The 20585-nt window shown below is 40.1% G+C and overlaps 1 protein-coding gene across 1 annotated transcript in view; it reads left to right on the plus strand.

Moving 5' to 3' along the window:
• CFAP54 (cilia and flagella associated protein 54) overlaps window positions 1-20585 on the plus strand; it is a 311831-nt gene that overhangs the window by 26654 nt on the left and 264592 nt on the right. The window contains exons 4-8 of the mRNA XM_082349512.1: window positions 4227-4398; window positions 9274-9332; window positions 17226-17369; window positions 18914-19027; window positions 19151-19252. Coding sequence (XP_082205638.1) covers window positions 4227-4398; window positions 9274-9332; window positions 17226-17369; window positions 18914-19027; window positions 19151-19252 — 591 coding nt within the window. The remainder of the gene's footprint in view (window positions 1-4226; window positions 4399-9273; window positions 9333-17225; window positions 17370-18913; window positions 19028-19150; window positions 19253-20585) is intronic.

Here is a 20585-nt window from a genome sequence, read left to right on the forward strand (position 1 = left end):
GAGTGGGGGCTACTCTTTGTTGGGGTGCGAGGGCTTCTCACTGTGGTGGCTTCTCTTGTTGCGGAGCACGGGCTCTAGGACGCTGGCTTCAGTAGTTGCAGCACGCAGGCTCAGTAGTTGTGGCTCGCGGGCTTAGTTGCTCCGCGCCATGTGGGATCTTCCCGGACCAGGGCTCTAACCCGTGTCCCCTGCATTGGCAGGCAGATTCTCAACCACTGCGCCACCAGGGAAGTCCTGTTGGAAGATTTTTAATCACAGTTTCAATTTCAGTGCTTGTGATTGGTCTGTTTATATTTTCTATTTCTTCCTGGTTCAGTCTCGGGAGGTTGTGCTTTTCTAAGAATTTGTCCATTTCTTCCAAGTTGTCCATTTTATGGGCATATAGTTGCTTGTAATAATCTCATAATCCTTTGTATTTCTGCAGTGTCAGTTGTTACTTCTCCTTTTTCATTTCTAATTCTGATGAATTGTCTTCTCCCTTTTTTTCTTGAGTCTGGCTAATGGTTTATCAATTTTGTTTATCTTCTCAAAGAACCAGCTTTTAGTTTTATTGATCTTTGCTATTGTTTCCTTCATATCTTTTTCATTTATTTCTGATCTGATCTTTATGATTTCTTTTCTTCTGTTAACTTCAGGGATTTTTGTTCTTCTTTCTCTAATTGCTTTAGGTATAAGTTTAGGTTGTTTATGTGAGATGATTCTTGTTTCTTGAGGTAGGATTGTATTGCTATAAACTTCCCTCTTAGAACTGCTTTTGCTGCATCCCATAGGTTTTGGGTCGTCATGTTTTCATTGTCATTTGTTTCTAGGTATTTTTTGATTTCCTCTTTGATTTATTCAGTGATCTCTTGGTTATTTAGTACTGTATTGTTTAGCCTCCATGAGTTTGTATTTTTTACAGATTTTTTCCCGTAATTGATATCTAGTGTCATAGTGTTGTGGTCGGAAAAGATACTTGATACGATTTCAATTTTCTTAAATTTACCAAGGCTCGATTTGTGACCCAAGATATGATGTATCCTGAAGAATGTTCCATAAGCACTTGAGAAGAAAGTGTAGTCTGTTGTTTTTGGGTGGAATGTCCTATAAATATCAATTAAGTCCATCCTGTTTAATGTATCATTTAAAGCTTGTGTTTCCTTATTTATTTTCATTTTGGATGATCTGTCCATTGGTGAAAGTGGGGTGTTAAAGTCCCCAACTATGATTGAGTTACTGTCGATATCCCCTTTAATGGCTGTTAGCATTTGCCTTATGTATTGAGGTGCTCTTATGTTGGGTGCATAAATATTTACAATTGTTATATCTTCTTCTTGGATTGATCCCTTGATCATTATGTAGTGTCCTTCTTTGTCTCTTGTAATAGTCTTTATTTTAAAGTCCATTTTGTCTGATATGAGAATTGCTACTCCAGCTTTCTTTTGATTTCCATTTGCATGGAATATCTTTTTCCATCCCCTCACTTTCAGTCTGTATGTGTCCCTAGGTCTGAAGTGGGTCTCTTGTAGACAGCATATATATGGGTCTTGTTTTTGTATCTATTCAGCCAGTCTGTGTCTTTTGGTTGGAGCATTTATTCCATTTACATTTAAGGTAATTATCGATATGTATGTTCCTATTACCATTTTCTTAATTGTTTTGGGTTTGTTATTGTAGGTGTTTTCCTTCTCTTGTGTTTCTTGCCTAGAGAAGTTCCTTTAGCATTTGTTGTAAAGCTGGTTTGGTGCTGCTGAATTCTCTTAGCTTTTGCTTGTCTGTAAAGGTTTTAATTTCTGCATCGAATCTGAATGAGATCCTTGCTGGATAGAGTAATCTTGGTTGTAGGTTTTTCCCTTTCATCACTTTAAATATGTCCTGCCACTCCCTTCTGGCTTGCAGAGTTTCTGCTGAAAGATCAGCTGTTAACCTTATGGGGATTCCCTTGTATGTTATTTGTTGCTTTTCCCTTGCTGCTTTTAATATTTTTTCTTTGTATTTTTGATAGTTTGATTAATATGTGTCTTGGTGTGTTTCTCCTTGGATTTATCCTGTATGGCACTCTCTGTGCTTCCTGGACTTGTTTGACTATTTCCTTTCCCATATTAGGGAAGTTTTCAACTGTAATGTCTTCAAATATTTTCTCAGTCTCTTTCTTTTTCTCTTCTTTTTCTGGGACCCATATAATTCAAATGTTGGTGCGTTTAATGTTGTCACAGAGGTCTCTGAGCCTGTGAGCCTCAATTCTTTTCATTCTTTTTTCTTTATTCTGGTCTGCGGTAGTTATTTCCACTATTTTATCTTCTAGATCACTTATCCGTTCTTCTGCCTCAGTTGTTCTGCTATTGATTCCTTCTAGAGAATTTTTAATTTCATTTATTGTGTTGTTCATCATTGTTTGTTTGCTGTTTAGTTCTTCTGGGTCCTTGTTAAACATTTCTTGTATTTTCTCCATTCTTTTTCCAAGATTTTGGATCATCTTTACTGTCATTACTCTGAATTCTTTTTCAGGTAGGCTGCCTATTTCCTCTTCATTTGTTTGGTCTGGTGGGTTTTTACCTTGCTTCTTCATCTGCTGTGTGTTTCTCTGTCTACTCATTTTGCTTAACTTACTGTGTTTGGGGTCTCCTTTTCTCAGGCTGCAGGTTCGTAGTTCCCGTTGTTTTTGGTGTCTGCCCCCAGTGGGTAAGTTTGGTTCAGTGGGTTGTGTAGGCTTCCTGGTGGAGGTGACTGGTGCCTGTGTTCTGGTGCATGAGGCTGGATCTTGTCTTTCTGGTGGTCAGGACTGCATCTGGTGGTGTGTTTTGGGGTGTCAGTGACCTTAGTATGATTTTAGGCAGCCTCTGTGCTAATGGGTGGGATTGTGTTCCTGTCTTGCTAGTTGTTTGCCATGAGGTGTCCAGCACTGTAGCTTGCTGGTCATTGAGTGGAGCTGCGTCTTAGCGTTGAGATGGAGATCTCTGAGAGAGCTTTCTCACCGTTTGTTATTACGTGAGGCTGGGAGGTCTCTGGTGGACCAATGTCCTGAACTTGGCTCTCCCGCCTCAGAGGCTCAGGCCCGACACCTGGCCAGAGCACCAAGACCCTGAGCACACAACAGGCTGAGAGGCTTGTCTGCTCACCCAGCAGGGCGGGTGGGGGCTTCGGAGGTCAGATCCCAGGGAGAGGACTCTTACCTCCCGCTTCTGATTGGTCACTAAACCCCATTGCCTCAGGCAAGGCTTAAATCTTCCCATTCTTTTTATCCCCCCGTTGCGGAACTCCATTTCAGGGCTCTTTTTTCTCAGGACAGCCTCAGAGGCCTTTGATCTCTCCTGGCTCCTACATGTAGCTTTGTCCTCCGTCTGCTTTGCATCTTTCACACTTTTCTCAGAATTAATTTCTAAAGTGTAAATCAAATAATTGTACTCCATTGCTCTTTGGATTTGCCGTTTAGCCGTAGTCCATATTCCTTGCAATGGTGTGGAAGCTCTCCATGTTCTGACCATGGACCACCTCTACAGCATAATTTATCTTAAACCTTCTCATCCAGCTTTAAAAAAGACTTTCAAATCAGTGACCACAGCAAGCACCTCAAGCATTCCTAACACTGTGTGTGCCTGGAATGATTTTCCCTCTGTCAAGAGCCTGTCTTCCTCATCTTTGACTCCCTGTTGCTTAGAGTGTGGCAAACAGAGGTGGTCAACCAACATTTGCTGAAGGAATTGTGTAAATGGTAATAATTACATCTGAATTAATATGTTAACATGCCATTGTGGGGCTTTACAAAAATTGATTCAATTCTATATTTTTGGAAGTAGGATTTTGTACTTTTTTTTTTGCTTTTGAAAATGTTTTTGACTAAGGAAAGGTGATCTTAACTAAATGAATGCTTTGAAGAAACCTATTTTACCATGTTTCTTTCCATATGTTAGTCCAATAAGGCTGCTATAACAAAAATCCAGAGATTGGATGGCTTAAACAACATTTATTGCTCACAGTTCTGGAGACTGGGAAATGCAGGATCAGGGTGCTGGAAAATTCAGTGTCTGCTGAGGGCCTGCTTCCCCCTGTGTCCCCATATGGCAGACAGCGAGGTTGCAACACATAAATTTTGGGAGGACACAAACATTCAGTCTACTGACCTCTACTAATTTATTGAATCAATTAAGAAGAATCGTTTCCATTTTAGTTTTGTACATTTTAAGAAGTGCTTTCCTAAGTTGCATAAACGTTATTTATATTCTTTTTCTTTTCCTCATGTGTTTCAGTTTCATGCTTTAAGTGGCAGAAGTATTTGCAACTACCATCTGGTCTGTGACAGTGACATGAACCTGCAGAATAAAGAATCTGTGGCCCAGTGTCTGCATATCTTGTCCTCCTTAAGGCTCATCATGCAGGTGGCTTTGTCACAGGAGCAACTTTGCTGGATTATATTCAATGGTATATGTCAGTGTCTTTTATTTTTCATTGTGTCTTTCAGAAAGGTATTTAAATACTAAGTTTGACGGTGACTTGATTACCTTGTGATTTAAAACATGTTCATTTCCTCCTAGGGGCAAGATGGGAATAAAGATGCAGACCTACTAGAGAATGGACTTGAGGATACGGGGAGGGGGAAGGGTAAGCTGGGACAAAGTGGGAGAGTGGCATGGACATACATACACTACCAAAATGTAAAATAGATAGCTAGTGGGAAGCAGCCACATACCACAGGGAGATCAGCTCGGTGCTTTGTGATCACCTAGAGGGGTGGGATAGGGAGGGTGGGAGGGAGGGAGATGCAAGAGGGAAGAGATATGGGGACATATGTATATGTATAACTGATTCACTTTGTTATAAAGCAGAAACTAACACACCATTGTAAAGCAATTATACTCCAATGAAGATGTTATTTCCTAATAGGATACTTGTGGGCTTTTTTACATTTTTATTACATTTCAGTTTGTCCTTATGAGCAGGGTCTTATACAGCATGTCTGTGGGTTTTCTGCTCAAGGGAGGGTCAGAGGCTGTGGAGATAATCAGTTTCACGTATATACAAAATAGGGACCCCAGTTAGTAAGTAAATATAAATGGGGAAGGATCGGAGGACAGGTTAGATTGTTTGTAAGCATCATCCATTTATTGGTCCTCTCCATGAATACTGTGGCCAATGACCAGGGCTTCCTATGAATCAACCTTCTCCTCCTACTTGTTTTTGAGTGAGGAGCTCTGAGAACGTGCATGTATGTATGTGTATAGTGTATTTACATACATATATATGCATTGTACAGATACACATATATACATGTATACGCATTATATATGTCTCATGAAATGAATCTTATCTATCAAAATGTAGCATTTGTTTTTTCCTTTTAAGACTTACAATTTAAATTCAACTAAAATTCTCTTTAAAGTTACAATTTGAAGTTACGATAAGTCTCCTGATGAGTTGCCTACGGTATTTGTTTTCTGGATAACATATTCCTAAAAGAAAAATAATAACAGTGTGTTCTGTGTGCCTAAGACCAGGGCAAAATAACTTGGAAGAAAACATATTGGATTTTCTCTCATCCATGGCAACTGACAGTACATTTCCTAGCCTTTTCCTTCCTTGCTCTCCCCAAATAATTTTTTTGACATTTTGATTGTAATTAGACCTTACATTTGCTACCAGAGATGAGGCTGACTCTGGAAGACATTTTTCAGTCCAGTGATTGTTAAGCTTTTGTGCCTCCTCATCCTCAGATTTGCCACGGCCATCTCTCCACCTGAATTGCTCACACATCTTGGCAGGGATTGAGCAGGAGCAGAGCGTCTGTGCTCAAGAAGGAGTGAGAGGCCTGAGGGTTGGGCCCTGCAGTCAGGCTTTGCTTGAAAGGTGGAAATGATGCAGCATGACTCCCTGTCTGAAACCCTTTTCAGATCACACACAAAACCCCCTAATATTCTTTTTTTTTTTTTTTTTCAAATTTACCATTCATTCTTATATTTATTTATTTATTTATTTTTGGCTGTGTTGGGTCTTCATTTCTGCGCGAGGGCCCTCTCTAGTTGCGGCGAGCGGGGGCCACTCCCCATCGCGGCGAGCGGGCCCCTCACTATCGCGGCCTCTCTTGTTGCGGAGCACAAGCTCCAAACGCGCAGGCTCAGCAGCTGTGGCCCAGGGGCCCAATCGCTCCGCGGCATGTGGGATCCTCCCGGACCAGGGCTCGAACCCGTGTCCCCTGCATTGGCAGGCAAACTCTCAACCACTGCGCCACCAGGGAAGCCTGCCCCCCAATATTCTTAAAAAAAAAAAAAGATTGAACGATTTCTGTATCTTCTACATCCTTTTTCTGGTGCGTGCTTTTTCCTTATACATATGACATCGTGTTCTAGATTTTATCCTGTTTCCTAAATATTTTTCAGCTCAGCACTATGGTTTTAGAATCTAGCCGTGTTGCTATATGTAAACCTAGTTTGTTAACTCTGCCTGCTGAATTATGTTTGGCAGATACCTATACACCCGTAGGGATGGCCACCTGGTTTGCCCTGCCTCTCTAACTGCACAAATAATTCTGCAGTGAATATCCTCGCCTCTGTCCTTTTATAGACCTGTGTGAGAGTTTTCTGGGACTTATGCCCAGGAGTGAGGTTCCTGGATTGTGGGAGGTACATATACTTAGTGTCATTAACTGCTGTTCCTGTTTTAGTTAATTCATCTCAAACTTATTAAGTGCCAGGCATTGTTCTAGATGCTAGAGATACAGGAGTGGACGACAGACAAAAACCCTGTTCTCATGCTTACATAATACTTCAGGGAGGTGATAAACAAATCAAAACTAAATGATGTATCAGATGGTGATGAGTGCTATGGAGGAAAATAAAGCCGAGAAAGGGGTTAGGGAGAGCACTGGCTGGGCTGCAATTTTATTTTATTTTTTTTTAAAGATGTATTTATTTATTTATTTTATTTTTATTGTTTTGGCTGCATTGGGTCTTCGTTGCTGCGCACAGGCTTTCTCTAGTTGCGACGAGCGGGGGCTACTCTTCGTGGTGGTGCGCGGGCTTCTCATTGCGGTGGCTTCTCTTGTCGTGGAGCACGGACTCTAGGCACATGGGCTTCAGTAGTTGTGGCACGCGGGCTCAGTAGTTGCGGCACGCGGGCTCAGTAGTTGCGGCTCACGGGCTCTAGAGCGCAGGCTCAGTAGTTGTGGTGCACAGGCTTAGTTCCTCCGCAGCATGTAGGATCTTCCCAGACCAGGGCTCGAACCCGTGTCCCCTGCATTGGCAGGCGGATTCTTAACCACTGCGCCACCAGGGAAGTCCCGGGCTGCAGTTTTAAGTGGAATGGCCAGGGTAGGCCTCACCTGAGATGAGATGCCGTGTGAGTAAACACCTGACTGAGACATCTGGGTGTTTGGGGGAAGGGCATTCCAACTGGTAGATTAACAAGTGTAAACAGTTTGTAGTTTTAAAACTTTGGAATTTAAGTCATGAAAAAATAAATTGACCTGCAGTCAATTTCTCAAAATACATTTGACCTTTCCAGTTAGACGTTAATCCTCTTTTAATTGACTATTATACACACACACCCTTGTTTTTAAGATATTTAACCAATCTTGGTTCTTTCACAAAATCTAACTGGGTAAATGAATGTTGGATAACATCTGACATCTCAACTAACCTGAACCCAACTCATTTGAACCCTCAAATAGTCAAGATTATTTTGGTGGTGGCTATCTTAGATGAAAAAGAGTCACATGACAAGGCAGTAAACTCCGTATTAGGGATTTGGTTAAAAATTAAACAAACTTCCAAAGATAGCCTGAGAACGTAAAGATTTAGTCTGTGCTCCGTTTTGTACCCTGTACTCTCTCCATCGGGCTCCTGCCGTGGAATCTGTGAGCCATGCCAAGATCCTGAACCATCAGAGGAGGATTCAGTTATAGTCAGGATGCACTAGGGCTGCAAAGGTTAAAGGCACATCTTTGAAACACAGAGGGCCCTTGTTATTCTTGAGGGCGGTCTCCCGAGGCTTTCTGAAATCCTGCAGCTCCCATTGCTGAATGTTTGTCTGGGCTTCTGGCTTACACCTGAATCACGTGTTTTGTGGAGAGTCATGTGTTTCCTATGCATATCCTTACTTGGTGACTTTTTTTTTTTTTTTCCCTAAAACCAGTTATACAGTCGGGTCAACAAAGCCAAGTCGAGATGAGAATGCGGAGCTTGAGCTCTTACTAGCTGAGTGGTTTTTTCCCCCAGTGGATCTTACATGAGATAAACAACTCTCTGTCATGGGAGCAGGCACACTAAGACTGTGGGGGACTTGTATTCTCTGTGAACTTTCTGGTACTTTAAGTGTTTAAGATTCTATTCAATACTTTTTGGTCACTGATTTGTGTAATGTTTATTATGCTTGCAGATGTATTTTAATCAAGGGATGTGTGTTTTGGAGCAGATGCTGTTTTCTCAGAAGCTTTTAAAGTTTAAACGTGAACATAGGATTTGGAATTGTTGAATTTTGGTGGTTATGAATTTTAGATCAGATATTTTATAGAAAATATTTAGATTGCTTGTCATTATAATTACACGCCTTTTTAAAGCATGGTATTATACTGTCTTTTGGGTTATGTTTATAGCCCGATAATGTCCTTTGTATACAGAAGGATATATGGTGATGTCATTCCCCACTCGTCCTCCAAATGCTGCCACCAAATGAGTCTTCTATCCTCATTTAATTAATGGCTTGATTTAAAAAAAAAATCATACTTGAATGATCTTAAATAGGAGTTGGAAATGGCGTTTTTCATTAGAGTGCTTATGGGATGTACCTTAATAATGGGATACATATTATATGAGACAGTGAATGAATATAATACAACCTATTATGCATTATGAGTTTTAAATTATGAGTTTCCTTTTTGCGTATTGTGTGCCATCTGATTAAATGTGTATTCTAGTCTTATTTGGAGATAAATCTTCAGTTTTTCAACTGTGAGGAAACCATGGGAACCCATAACATTTTATATGAATTAATAAAACCACAAAGTACATAAATTATGCTACTAAAATACTCTTTTGTTCAATATATTTCAAAACTTAAACTGCCTTTAAAATGAGACTAAAAGATTCCTGTGTCAACATACTTAAAATATGGTCATATTAGTTCTTTCAATAATTTGGCTACAAGTTACAAAAAAGTTTATAATAATTGTAACTCTCTGGCCATTATCAGATTTTCTCATGAGAAAATCACTTGTTTTGGGAACTACCAACTTAAACTGCAGAAATTGGAATGTAAAATTTCATCATCTGACTGTAAAACATGTTAATCTTTTTCTCCATCTAGGTACCATTTACATTTACACCATTTGCAGAAAACTGATGATCATAGGTCACTCTTCTAAGGTATGGAATTTACTGACAAAATATCTTCCCCTGTAATTCCTGGCTTTCTTAAGACTTTTGTTAGCATTGCATACTAAACAAAGAAAATTTGTGAATTATATAACAAAATTTAGTGAATTTACATAGGTTTACTGTTTTTAGTTTTCCTTTAATATGATCATGTAAAAATGTAGACAATAAAGTATTAATGAGAGGAAAGAATTTCTAAAATTGATAGGTATTTCTCCAGTGTCCTTCAGTCTCTCAAATTAGTCATAACTTGTCAATATGTTACTGAACATCCATCTGATAACTATATCTCTAGGTAGGGTGGCCATCCATTCTAGCTTGCCCAAGACAGTCCTGTTTTATGCCTGTTGTCCTCGAGTAATTATTAGTAGTGCCTACTTTCACTTTTAAAAATGTGCTGGTTTGGATGATAAACTATGGTTAGCCTGTCTATGTCTTGTTATGGAGCTTGGACTGCATTTTGCTTGAAGAGCTGGACTGTACTTATGGTCCAGATACTAGTTGGGTGAACAAACTCCTAAACTCTGTCCCAGTTATGAGCTGACTTTGTCTTACAGTAAGATTCTCACTGACCAGTACTCACTGCTTAGTTTTAGCTCGAGGAAGTGGCTGACGCTTCTGTTGACTTCCTTACCATGTTGGTAGCACTTCTGTCTGCAGGAGACATATTTATTCCCTGCGTTCACTGTCTAGTCATTGGAATGTAGGCCAAGAAGGGAAAATATACTCTCCTTGAGACCATGCTTGAGTTCTTTCTGGCATTTGCAACACTACTACTTTAGCTTCTCTATTGCATGCAAAACCTTGCTCTGAATATTCTAACGCTCGGGACAGATATTTTTTCCTTATTTCCTCAAAACATAGCCAAGTATCTTAAAAGTTGACAATGCTTAAAAAATAGATAGAAGCAAAGATATTTGCATGCTTAATGGATAACATGAATTGGGTGTTCTCTCTCTGTTTTGTTCCTTGCATTTAAAAGCTCTATTACTGACAGTGACTTGAACAAACTCTCTGCCAGCTTTTTGAGTGTGAATTAAAATGAGGGGAGACTGTCCTGTGTATAATGTAAATTTGGCCTGCAGACTATTGCAATGATTCTCTATCCAGTTCCAGATGACTTCCTAAAAAGAATTTGCAATCTCCTGTTGCACTTGCTGTAGCAACAAATACTGCTCCACGGAGCCATCATAGTTTGGTCTGCTTATAGCATTTGTCTGGCAAAACTTTGAAGGGCAGAGGTGTCTGTGCCAACATTTAACTGTTAATGTTTGTACTTGTTAATGCTGAGAGAATTTTAATTTAACATGATAGTCATCTTAGAATAATTTCTGATTTATACCCTTTGTAAGACATCTTCTCTCCCCCTCATATAACTTGAGTTTCTCTCTGACAAAATAAGGAAGGCCTGAAGGAGGATCGTTCTATGTCCCAATCTTGTGGGATGGGAGTGGGGGGAGTGAGGAATGCAAGAATTTGGGGGTGGTGGGTGGCTGTACAGTTGGCACTTTCAGATCAGGATGAAATTCTTTCAGTTTGTTCAGTATAATAAGTTTCAAGGAGATTAATTTTCACCCTGAAATTCACAGACCCTCAGCTGACGAGTTGATTCCTGAGCTGAGACTATAAATGGACTCGATGGGTCCATTTAATGGGGACAAGCCCTTGGCAGTCCAGCCACGTCTGAATCCTCCTGATTCTGTAGCTACTTTAGAGTTCAAGTCTGTTATAGCAAAAGACAGAAGGAGTAACGATGTGGAAGCCTTAGGCTTTTCTTGGTGTCACCCCAGAGCAATCTAAAGTCCTATTCCTATAGGAGCTGGGAATTATGATTACCATTTGTTATTATTATTGAATCCCTACTCTGTGTTAGGTACTGTGTGAAGGGCTTTGCGTACACAGTAATGCCATAATAGTCTTATGAGGTGGGCACCACCACCATCACTGTCCTTTGTTGAATGAATGCTTATCATCTCTAAGGTATGCTTCTAAGCACTTTCGCATATTATCTCATTTAATCCTCACACCAGCACTTTGAGAAGGTGCCATCATTACCTTTACCTTATAGACGAGGAAGCTGAGGCTTAGAAAGTTAATTCGCTCAAGGTCACACATGTAGTTAGAGATGTATCGGAGGCCGGAGCCAATGCCACCCTGTACTGCCTCTCAGCACCATTAGAATAAGGCGTGTCTGTTGGCATATCCCATGACCCACCCTATTTTGGTTCATCTCTGCAAATGGAGGAGTTGTGTGGGAGCTCCTGATACAATGTTGAAATATCTTCTGACATGACTGAAGGCATCCTGAAGACCAAGATTGGCCAGGGCTTTTTCCCGAATGGGAAGCACTTTTGCGCTGAGGCAGGTCACCAGCATAAGCTTAGCAAATGGAGGGAGGGCAGTTCTCTAAGCCTCTTTCCCTAAAGACATAAGACAGTTTGCTTTCCTTTATGGTAAAAGCTGTAGTTTCTTCTGAGGCATTTACAACTGTAGTATAGTACTCAGCAAACATTAAAGAATTCAGTAGAATCTATTCATTCTAAGAAAATGTTGGTTTCTGTTTCCCTTTACTATAAAACTGAAATAGTTTGGTAAAGTGTGTGGCTTGAACAGTGGTTGTCAGATCAGTCCACATACTGTTACATAAACTTGAAGTCCAGCCTTTGAAATACTTCTCAGTGTTTTCCCTCAAAGGGTATGAGTTGATATAAATGACGCTGCAGTGCCATCCTGTGGCTCAGCTGATTAATTGTGTGTGTGTTTTTCCTACTTGACACCTGAACTATGCTTTTGCTAGGCTCCTATAATATGGTTTTTCAAAGTTGCTTTTTTTTTTTTTTAAATGAAGACAGTAGTCCTGCTGAAATCATCAATTTTTTATTAATAGAAATAATTCTTTCTTTCAGGGGCAAGAAAAAATGCTACAATTTAAGAGGGTTTTTTTTTTTTTTTTTTTTTTTGGAAATGGCATTTCATCTTTAAAACCTGAATGATGGTTTCTCAGAGCCCTAAGTGGAATGATGGCTTTTCTCCTTTTTGTCATAGTTTCCCTATGTAGTGGGAAGAATCCTGCTCCACTTGGGAATCCAGAGACCTGAATTTCAGCCCCAGCTCTGTCACTTACAAGCAGTTTAGTCTCTTGGAGTCAGATTAGGTTACTTTTAAGGTCCCTTCTGGCACTAAAATCTGTGATTTAGGGTCTTTGATGCTAAGTCTGAGGCCAAACCCAGATATCATGTGAACAGCTGTTCACTGATGCTATTTTTACTTTGAAATGTGAAATTTCTAATACCAGGAATCCTGAGAGCTTTGGAAAGACGTGGATATAAAGGGGGGAAATTTATACATGGTTTAATTCCACCTCCCCCAAAATACAACAACCTGAATGTAAAAATCCACAATAAGATTTCTGTGCAGCAGATACGAGGAACTCAAGAGTTTTGATGACTGTTAATTCCATATCAGTTGTGTGGCAAAATCAGCAAACAATGACAGCAGCAGCAACGAAAACAGCAATAAAGCGACCCCAGGCCAACTTAGTAGAGATATAGTGTCCAGAACCAGGGAGGGGGAGTTTCCTTTCACTGTGGTCTAGTTACACACTTTAAAGGGACTTCGGCAACCTGGAGCAAAGCCGCGGAAGACCAACCATGATGGGAAAGGGAAGTGCAGTCCTGGGAGGTATAGAGGGCTTGGGGAGCTTTATCCTGGAGAGAGAGCTGGGGGAGAGGGCAGGCTGCATACGTGCTTTCAGATTCGTGGAAGGCGGTGATTTGCAAGTTGAGTTTTGAGTGGTCTTGTGCTGTTCCAGAAGGCATAACTAGGATGAATGCACCGGAGGTGTATCAAGGTGGATTGCATTTCAGATTAAAGAAGTTCATTGTTGGAATTGTCTTCTTATGCCACGTGGCATGTTCCTTGTTACTGGAGGTGGGAAGTCATGGGCGGGGAAGGTGTGGGACATCAGGCGGTGGTGCTGGTGACGTTGGGGAGAGGATGAAATTAGATAGATTTTCAGCCCTTTTATCCTGTGATTACCTGAAGTAGGTCCATGTTTAGCGTCATGAACTGAAACTTTTCAATGGAGGTCAGTCAGTCAGTCAGCAAAGATTTGTTGCATGTTTACTACACGCCAGATAAAATTCTGGGGGCTGGGGATACAGTGGTGAACAAGACAGACAGGGCCCTTTCCTAAGGTGAACTTGCATTCTAGTGGGATGAGCTTACACTCCCAGCGGATAGCAAAGGATATTACAAGTCTGTGTCAAACCCCGCTCTGCTTCCAACAGCCCCCTTTCCTCTGGACTCAAAATTGACCAGACGGTGGAGAATTCTGGCTTTTCAGGCTTCTTTTTTCTTTTAGATGTCCGCTGAGCTGCTTGCACACATGTTATACACATTGTCTTTGAGGGCTCCAAAGATGGTAATAGGGTCTGAATGTTACCAGTGTTTCATCTGTTTTTACTGTTAAATGCTTTGTCAGTCTGATGGGTTTGCTTTATACATGTGAAGCTCCTGGACCTTTTTGATGATTTGCCTTTTCACATTGGGTCTGACTACTATAGACTTATTTTTCCTTAATTATTTCCTCAGTTATTGAAGGCTGAATTTGTTATTGGAAGAGGAGCTTTCTTCTGTTGTCCAAATTTATTATCATTATTTTCTTGAGAATCTAGACTACTTGTTAACTCTCCCTTGGTTGTTTCTGCTGACTTTAGGGTTGTTCAGTGAATGCATTTAATAGCACTTGAGAATATCTGCTAGGTACCTGGCACTGCTCTAGGTGCTGGGGATATAATAACAAAAAAGGCACTGTTCTTATTTTCAAAGAGATCAGAGTAAGGTTTCGGAATCACACACAGGAGCATATTAATGCAATTGGATGTGACATATATATGTGTATGTAAGAGTCTATGTAAATTGTATACAGTGTATAGATGCACACGTATATACATACAGCACAATTACAGGAGAGACAGAACTGAAGCAAAGGTCATTTCTCTTTAGGGACGTTAGAAGAGTCCTCTTCAACAGCTAGTTCTCTTTCCCCTGCTCTTCCCACCCCCTTCTCCTCTTCCTGTTCCTCCGTCTTCCCCATGCTCCCCCTTCCTCCTTCTTTGTCTTCATTGTCATTAGCAAAGCTAACACTTAGTATGTGTTTACTGTGTTCTGAGCACTCAGCATGTATTAATGGAAACAATCCTATAAAACAGTTACTGGTATACCTATTTTGCAGATGAAGAACCTGAGGCTCGTGGAGTTTAATTGTCCAAGTACCACTGCTAATAGTGGAGGTAGAGTTTCAGCTCAGTCTTATGGGGAAGGAGAGAACAGAGTGAGCAGAGATGCATATTTGGACCATTAAGATGTTTTGTGGAATGGAAAGTATTTTGGACCAGCTTTAAGTATACTATGCAAGGTCAAGAGTAATGGGGGTGGGGTCGGGGAAGGCAGGGACCAGGTTGTGAAGGGTGTTTAAATGCCCTATAAAGGAAGCAACCGCATAGCACAGGGAGATCAGCTCGGTGCTTTGTGACCATCTAGAGGGGTGGGATAGGGAGGGTGGGAGGGAGACGCAAGAGGGAGGAGATATGGGGATATATGTACATGTATAGCTGATTCACTTTGTTATACAGCAGAAACTCACACACCATTGTACAGCAATTATACTCCAATAAAGATGTTAAAAAAAAAAAGCCCTATAAAGGGTTTGAACTTTGTTATATAGGCAATAGGGAGCCATTGGATGTTTAAAGCACAAGAGTGACACAACTCAATTTGCATTTTAGAAGGATAACTCTGGTGGAGTAAGGAAGATGCATAAGGAAGCAGAGTATTTAAGAAGATAAGGAGACAAGTGAGGAAGTATCCCAATAGTCCTGGGAGACTGCTTTGTTAAGGCTGATATTTCCATGGATAGAATTTAGAATTTGATATTCTGAGATACTTTGCTCATAGATTCTTATTTCCATCCCAGTAATAGTTCTAATGCAATATGTGGAGCAGAGACCAAATTTCTTCTAATATTCAGTCAAGTGAAGGGCAATACAGTCCATTTACCATTTAAAATTTTATTTTTAAAAAATTTTTATTGGAGCATAGTTGATTTACTATGTTGTGTTAGTTTCAGGTATACAGCAAAGTGAATCAGTTACACATATACATATATCCACTCTTTTTTTTTTAGATTCTTTTCCCATATAGGCCATTACAGAGTACTGAGTAGGCTATACAGCAAGTTCTTATTAGTTATCTATTTTATACGTAGTAGTGTATATATGTCAATCCCAATCTCCCAATTTATCCCTCCCCCCCTTATCCACTGTTGACCATAATTTTGTTTTCTACATTCATGACTCTACTTCTGTTTTGTAAATAAGTTCATTTGTACCCCTTTTTTTTAAAGGTTCCACAGATAAGCTATATCATATGATATTTGTCTTTCTGTGTCTGACTTACTTCACTCAGTATGGCAATCTCTAGGTCCATCCATGTTGCAGCAAATGGCATTATTTTGTTCTTCTTTATGGCTGACTAATATTCCGTTGTATATATGTACCACATCTTCTTTATCCATTCCTCTGTTGATGGACATTTAAGTTGCTTCCATGTCCTGGCTACCCTTTGAGGTTTTAGAATATTTTTTTTTTGGCTGCGTTGGGTCTTTGTTGCTGCACGCAGGCTTTCTCTAGTTGTGGCAAGCGGGAGCTACTCTTTGTTGCGGTGCGCGGGCTTCTCATTTGTGGTGGTTTCTCTCTTGTTGTGGAGCATAGGTGCATAGGCTTCAGTAGTTGCAGCATGTGGGCTCAGTAGTTGTGGCTCGTGGGCTCTAGAGCGCAGGCTCAGTAGTTATGGCACATGGGCTTAGTTGCTCCGCAGCATGTGGGATCTTCCCAGACCAGGGATCAAACCTGTGTCCCCTGCATTGGCAGGCGGATTCTTAACCACTGCACCACGAGGGAAGTCCCTAGAATATTTTCAAAGAAAGGAAAATATTGACAAAGTTAACTGCAAAATACATACCATCAAATAGTGTTACCCAGTTTAAAATAGTGTTTCCCAGGGCTCTATGGGAAAAATATGTCCAAAAAGGATTATCACTGGGATTGTGGGGAAAAGTTCTTTAACTGTAGATAGAATAGCACAAGAGGCTCTTACATATATTCCAACAGATGGGCCAATAACAATGGTGACCCTTCCCCAAAATTTTGTTTCAGTTTGTACCTTTGGAATAATTACACTGGTAATAGGCATTATTTATGGGCGGCTTACATTGAGTCAAAATCATCCTAGTGTGTCATGTACATTATCTCCTTCCCATAACAGTACTGCAGTGATGTGCTAAAATACCCATTTTATAGATGAGAAAATTGAGGTCTGGAGAAGTAAAATGACACAGATACTAGGTGTTAAAATTGGAACTGAAGCCCAGGTCTTTTTGATTCTAATCCTGGACCGTTTCTACCAAGTATCACAGGCCCTGGATTGTAAGCCTTTTCTATTTTTCCCTACCCTGTTTTGCCAGTTTATTTTCAGAATAATACATTGGTTTGAGACCAGCTAATAACAATTGCATTGTTGGAATTAGCTCCTACACTACTGTTGACACTTGATAAATGTTAATAAAAATAAGCTGAGTTCATAGGATTTTAAGAGCTAAGAAGGAAGACATTCTAAAATGGCTGACTTGAGATTTTGAGTTCTTGAAATTATTCTTTTACTTTTAAATGCTTGTTTTTTTAATTGACTTATTATTTGTGGTATTTTTAGTTTAAGTAGTCAGCAACTTGGGCTCACCACTCATAATTTGATAATATTAAATGAAAATCGGCATTATTAGCTTAAAATGAAAAGACATTCTATTGTGCCCTTTTTCTGTCTCAGGCCTTGGAATATCTCCTGTGGGCCAGTATATGTATGGAATCCTCGGTCCCACTTCTGTCCATCAGGTACTTGACGTGGAGAGCTACTCTTTACACCGCTGTCTGCCAATGCTACTATGACTGCCAGGCTGGTATTCACGGAGAGGTACGCTACTTTTTAACTCTGAGGATGCCAATATTTAAAAATACCACATATTCAGCATTTTTTTCTTTAGATGAGCAGCAGGAAAACAAACAAGCAAACAAAACCCAAAGAATTGCAGTGAAGCAAAGACAAATGTCCCAGGCTTTATTTGCAGAAATTTGCTTGACTTCTCCATTCTGTTGGTCTCTCACTTCACTTTCTGTTTCCCCCTTTATTCTCTATTCACTTCTACCATCTTTACTCCTTTTCTGAATCAGATCTCTGATCTCTTCCCTTCCTCATTGTATTCTTGTATGCAAGCTACTTTCTTTACCTGTTTAGTTACTGTATTCCATGCCACCTACCATCCATTTGTCTTGCTTTTCTCTGATTTATTTAGTATACTCTATTTCTTATTTTTCCTCTTTTCCTATATATATTTTTGATTGAATATTTGAACTATAACTTAACTGGTTGGGGCTTCTATTGGCCTATGCCACACCTCTGTGCAAATGAAAACAGGCACTCTCGTTATGGTATGTGGTACTTGGCTTGTCAGTGGATGGGGTCTTGGTGAGAATTAGAAACAGGCACCCTTTCCTTTGGGCGAACCTATCCCTGCACCAGTGTGCATAGCTTGGTGAGTACAGGGTGGGTTGGATTTCAGCAGGAGAACAGCTTAATACAGCCCTTGTGGGATACTTTTTCTAGCCTAGGATACATTCTAGAAACTACTCACCATATATGCATAGTTAGTTTTAGTGTACTAGTTGGTGGCATGTTTCTATAGCTATTAAATTTATCAGGGATCGAAATGTTTGCATAGTTTTGACCATTTGATTCCTATTGGAATTTTTTCTTATTGGAAAATGTAACCCTTTATGTTACTATTGTGTTCTAGAAGCATCTTCATGAAAAATCATAAATTATAAATAAAGTACTTCAAAGAACTAGTAAAATAAATTGCATGAATTGAACTTGTTTTGCTGTTATTGCTAAAGAATTATAATAATGGTGAACTGATTAAATAAGCTAGCCTGCTTCCTTTCCTCAGATATTAATAAATACTTCCTATATGTTGGGTACTGGAAATCCCAAAATGAATAAGACCCTTTAAGGACCTCACAATTTAGTGGACAGTATGAATAATTGAATAGATAATACAGCTTGTTTTGGTAAAAAGGTTAGAATTTGAGAAGAGCACTGAGGAGGGGTGTGTGTGTGTGTGTGTGCGCACGCACGTGCGTGTGTACGTGTGTACAATGCCAGAGAAGTGATCATCTATATGAAGCTGCTGTTTGGCCCAGAATTTGACTTTCCTTACTTTTTGAACTAATTAATAAAGTTAGTATATCTGACATTTTATTAACTTTAGATTTACAGAAATTAGTGGTGTATCTCGGAAATGATTGACAGGACAGCTACCATGTTCTAAAGAATCAGCATCAGCCTAGAGTTTAATTCACCAATTAAATCAAATGTCTGGGAGAATAAAGCATACTGTCTTGATACATTTTTAATCACTATAACTTATTATGAATTAAATTTATTTTAATTGCATGTAGGCATTCGCTCGGCGTGCTTTGGCTAAAATTGATGAGTTAAGGCAACTGGAATTAATGAGTTCCTCACAATCACAGGAAGAATCCAGAGGATATTATAGAGAGGCCACGATAAAGGTATAAAAATTTCATGAAATAAAAGAAATTTACTGTACTCTACAAATGATTAAGTACTTAATATTAGTAGCTGAAAAGTACATCCCATTGTTACTTCATATATAATTCTTCTTTTTGAGGCAGATGGCAGTCATGATCTTCAAAAGGGGAGTATTCGAATCTAGAAGAAAAAACAAAAGTTTCTTTAGACCAAAGATAAGAGTTAACCTAAAGGAAGCACAAACTGTAAGTCTCAGAACGTCCTCTCTGTTTTAGACTCTTTTTGCAGTGCGTTTGTGTTATACCTCTCTGTCTTTTAAGCCTAGACACTAAGTATTAAATCCTGCCCCCTAATGCCTGCACCAATGGCAAATAGAAGAATGCCTTCCCAATTTGGACACGGCCTTGCTTCATCCCTTTCTCAAAGCTTTTGTACCTTTGCACAATCCCAGTTTTGTAACATTAAAGGCCAAGAAGCTGAAGAGCCTGGGAAAGGCTTCAGAGCCATGCACAGGCTTCTGAGTGGTGCTGCAGAGGCCTTTTGACCACTTGGTGTCAGCTTCAAAGGCATTGAGGATGGAGAAGAGGTGGAGGCACCTTTTCTTATCAGCTTCTGGTTTCTCCTTTGGGAGTGTTTAGGGTGTAGGTTTTACTGGAGCAGCAAACAACCCCCATGTCTCAGTGGCTTAAAACAATTTATTTCCCACTGGAGTCAAACATTATTATAGTTATCAGGAGCTCTGCTCATGACCGATGCTCAGGGCCAGGTTGAGGAGCAGTCCTCATTTGGAAAATTGCCGGGTCGTTCTGCCAGAGGGCACCTAAGAGAGCTCTGGAGGACCTCACACAGGCACTGATGCTCAGCATGGAAGTGACAGCAGCCTCCTTTCTAACGTGGTCAGAACTCCTCACATGGCCCCTCTTGGCCACAGGTGTGTTTGGTCAACAGCACTAAGGGCTCCCAGGGAGAGGAGTGGGACATAGATATGCCTGTGGGATCCTCTGCCCTTTCTCCCTTCTGCCTTTTTCCTTCTCCCACTGTCTTCCCCCTGGCCATTCTGAATCTCAGTGTTCCTTAAGTCCCAGCTCTGTATTTCTTTGAAGTGTTCCCTGACCATTCTAGACAGTTGTAAACTCTCTTTTATGAGCTTCTTTGGGACTGAAAATGAAAGTGAGGGGGAAGAAGATGAGCACTTTCTGACGAAAGAGTAGTAGAATCTCAGAACCTGGAAGGAATTTTAGAAATCATTTGGTTCAGTCCTTCTCTATTACAGATGGGGAAAATAAAGCCCAGAGTATTTAAGCCAGCTGCTGGCAGCACCGGAACCAGAACCCAGGTCTCTAGCCCAGTGTATTCTAACTTCCCCAATGACTGCCATTCTCTTTCCTCATTTCTTCTTATAATATTTGAGAGGAATTCTCTTTTTTTCTTTTAAATAAATCATATTTAAATACAAATATTATTTGGACATGGTAGCTTTCTATTGCTACTTAGTGTCTCTGAGATAAATTGAGTACTGAGTCCAGGCATGTAGTTCATACCTCCTTTTAAATCATATCCCTTACTGACCAGTGGTGT

The sequence above is a fragment of the Balaenoptera borealis genome, assembly GCF_965194805.1.
Source record: "Balaenoptera borealis genome assembly, chromosome: 13".
Lineage (NCBI taxonomy): Eukaryota > Metazoa > Chordata > Mammalia > Artiodactyla > Balaenopteridae > Balaenoptera > Balaenoptera borealis.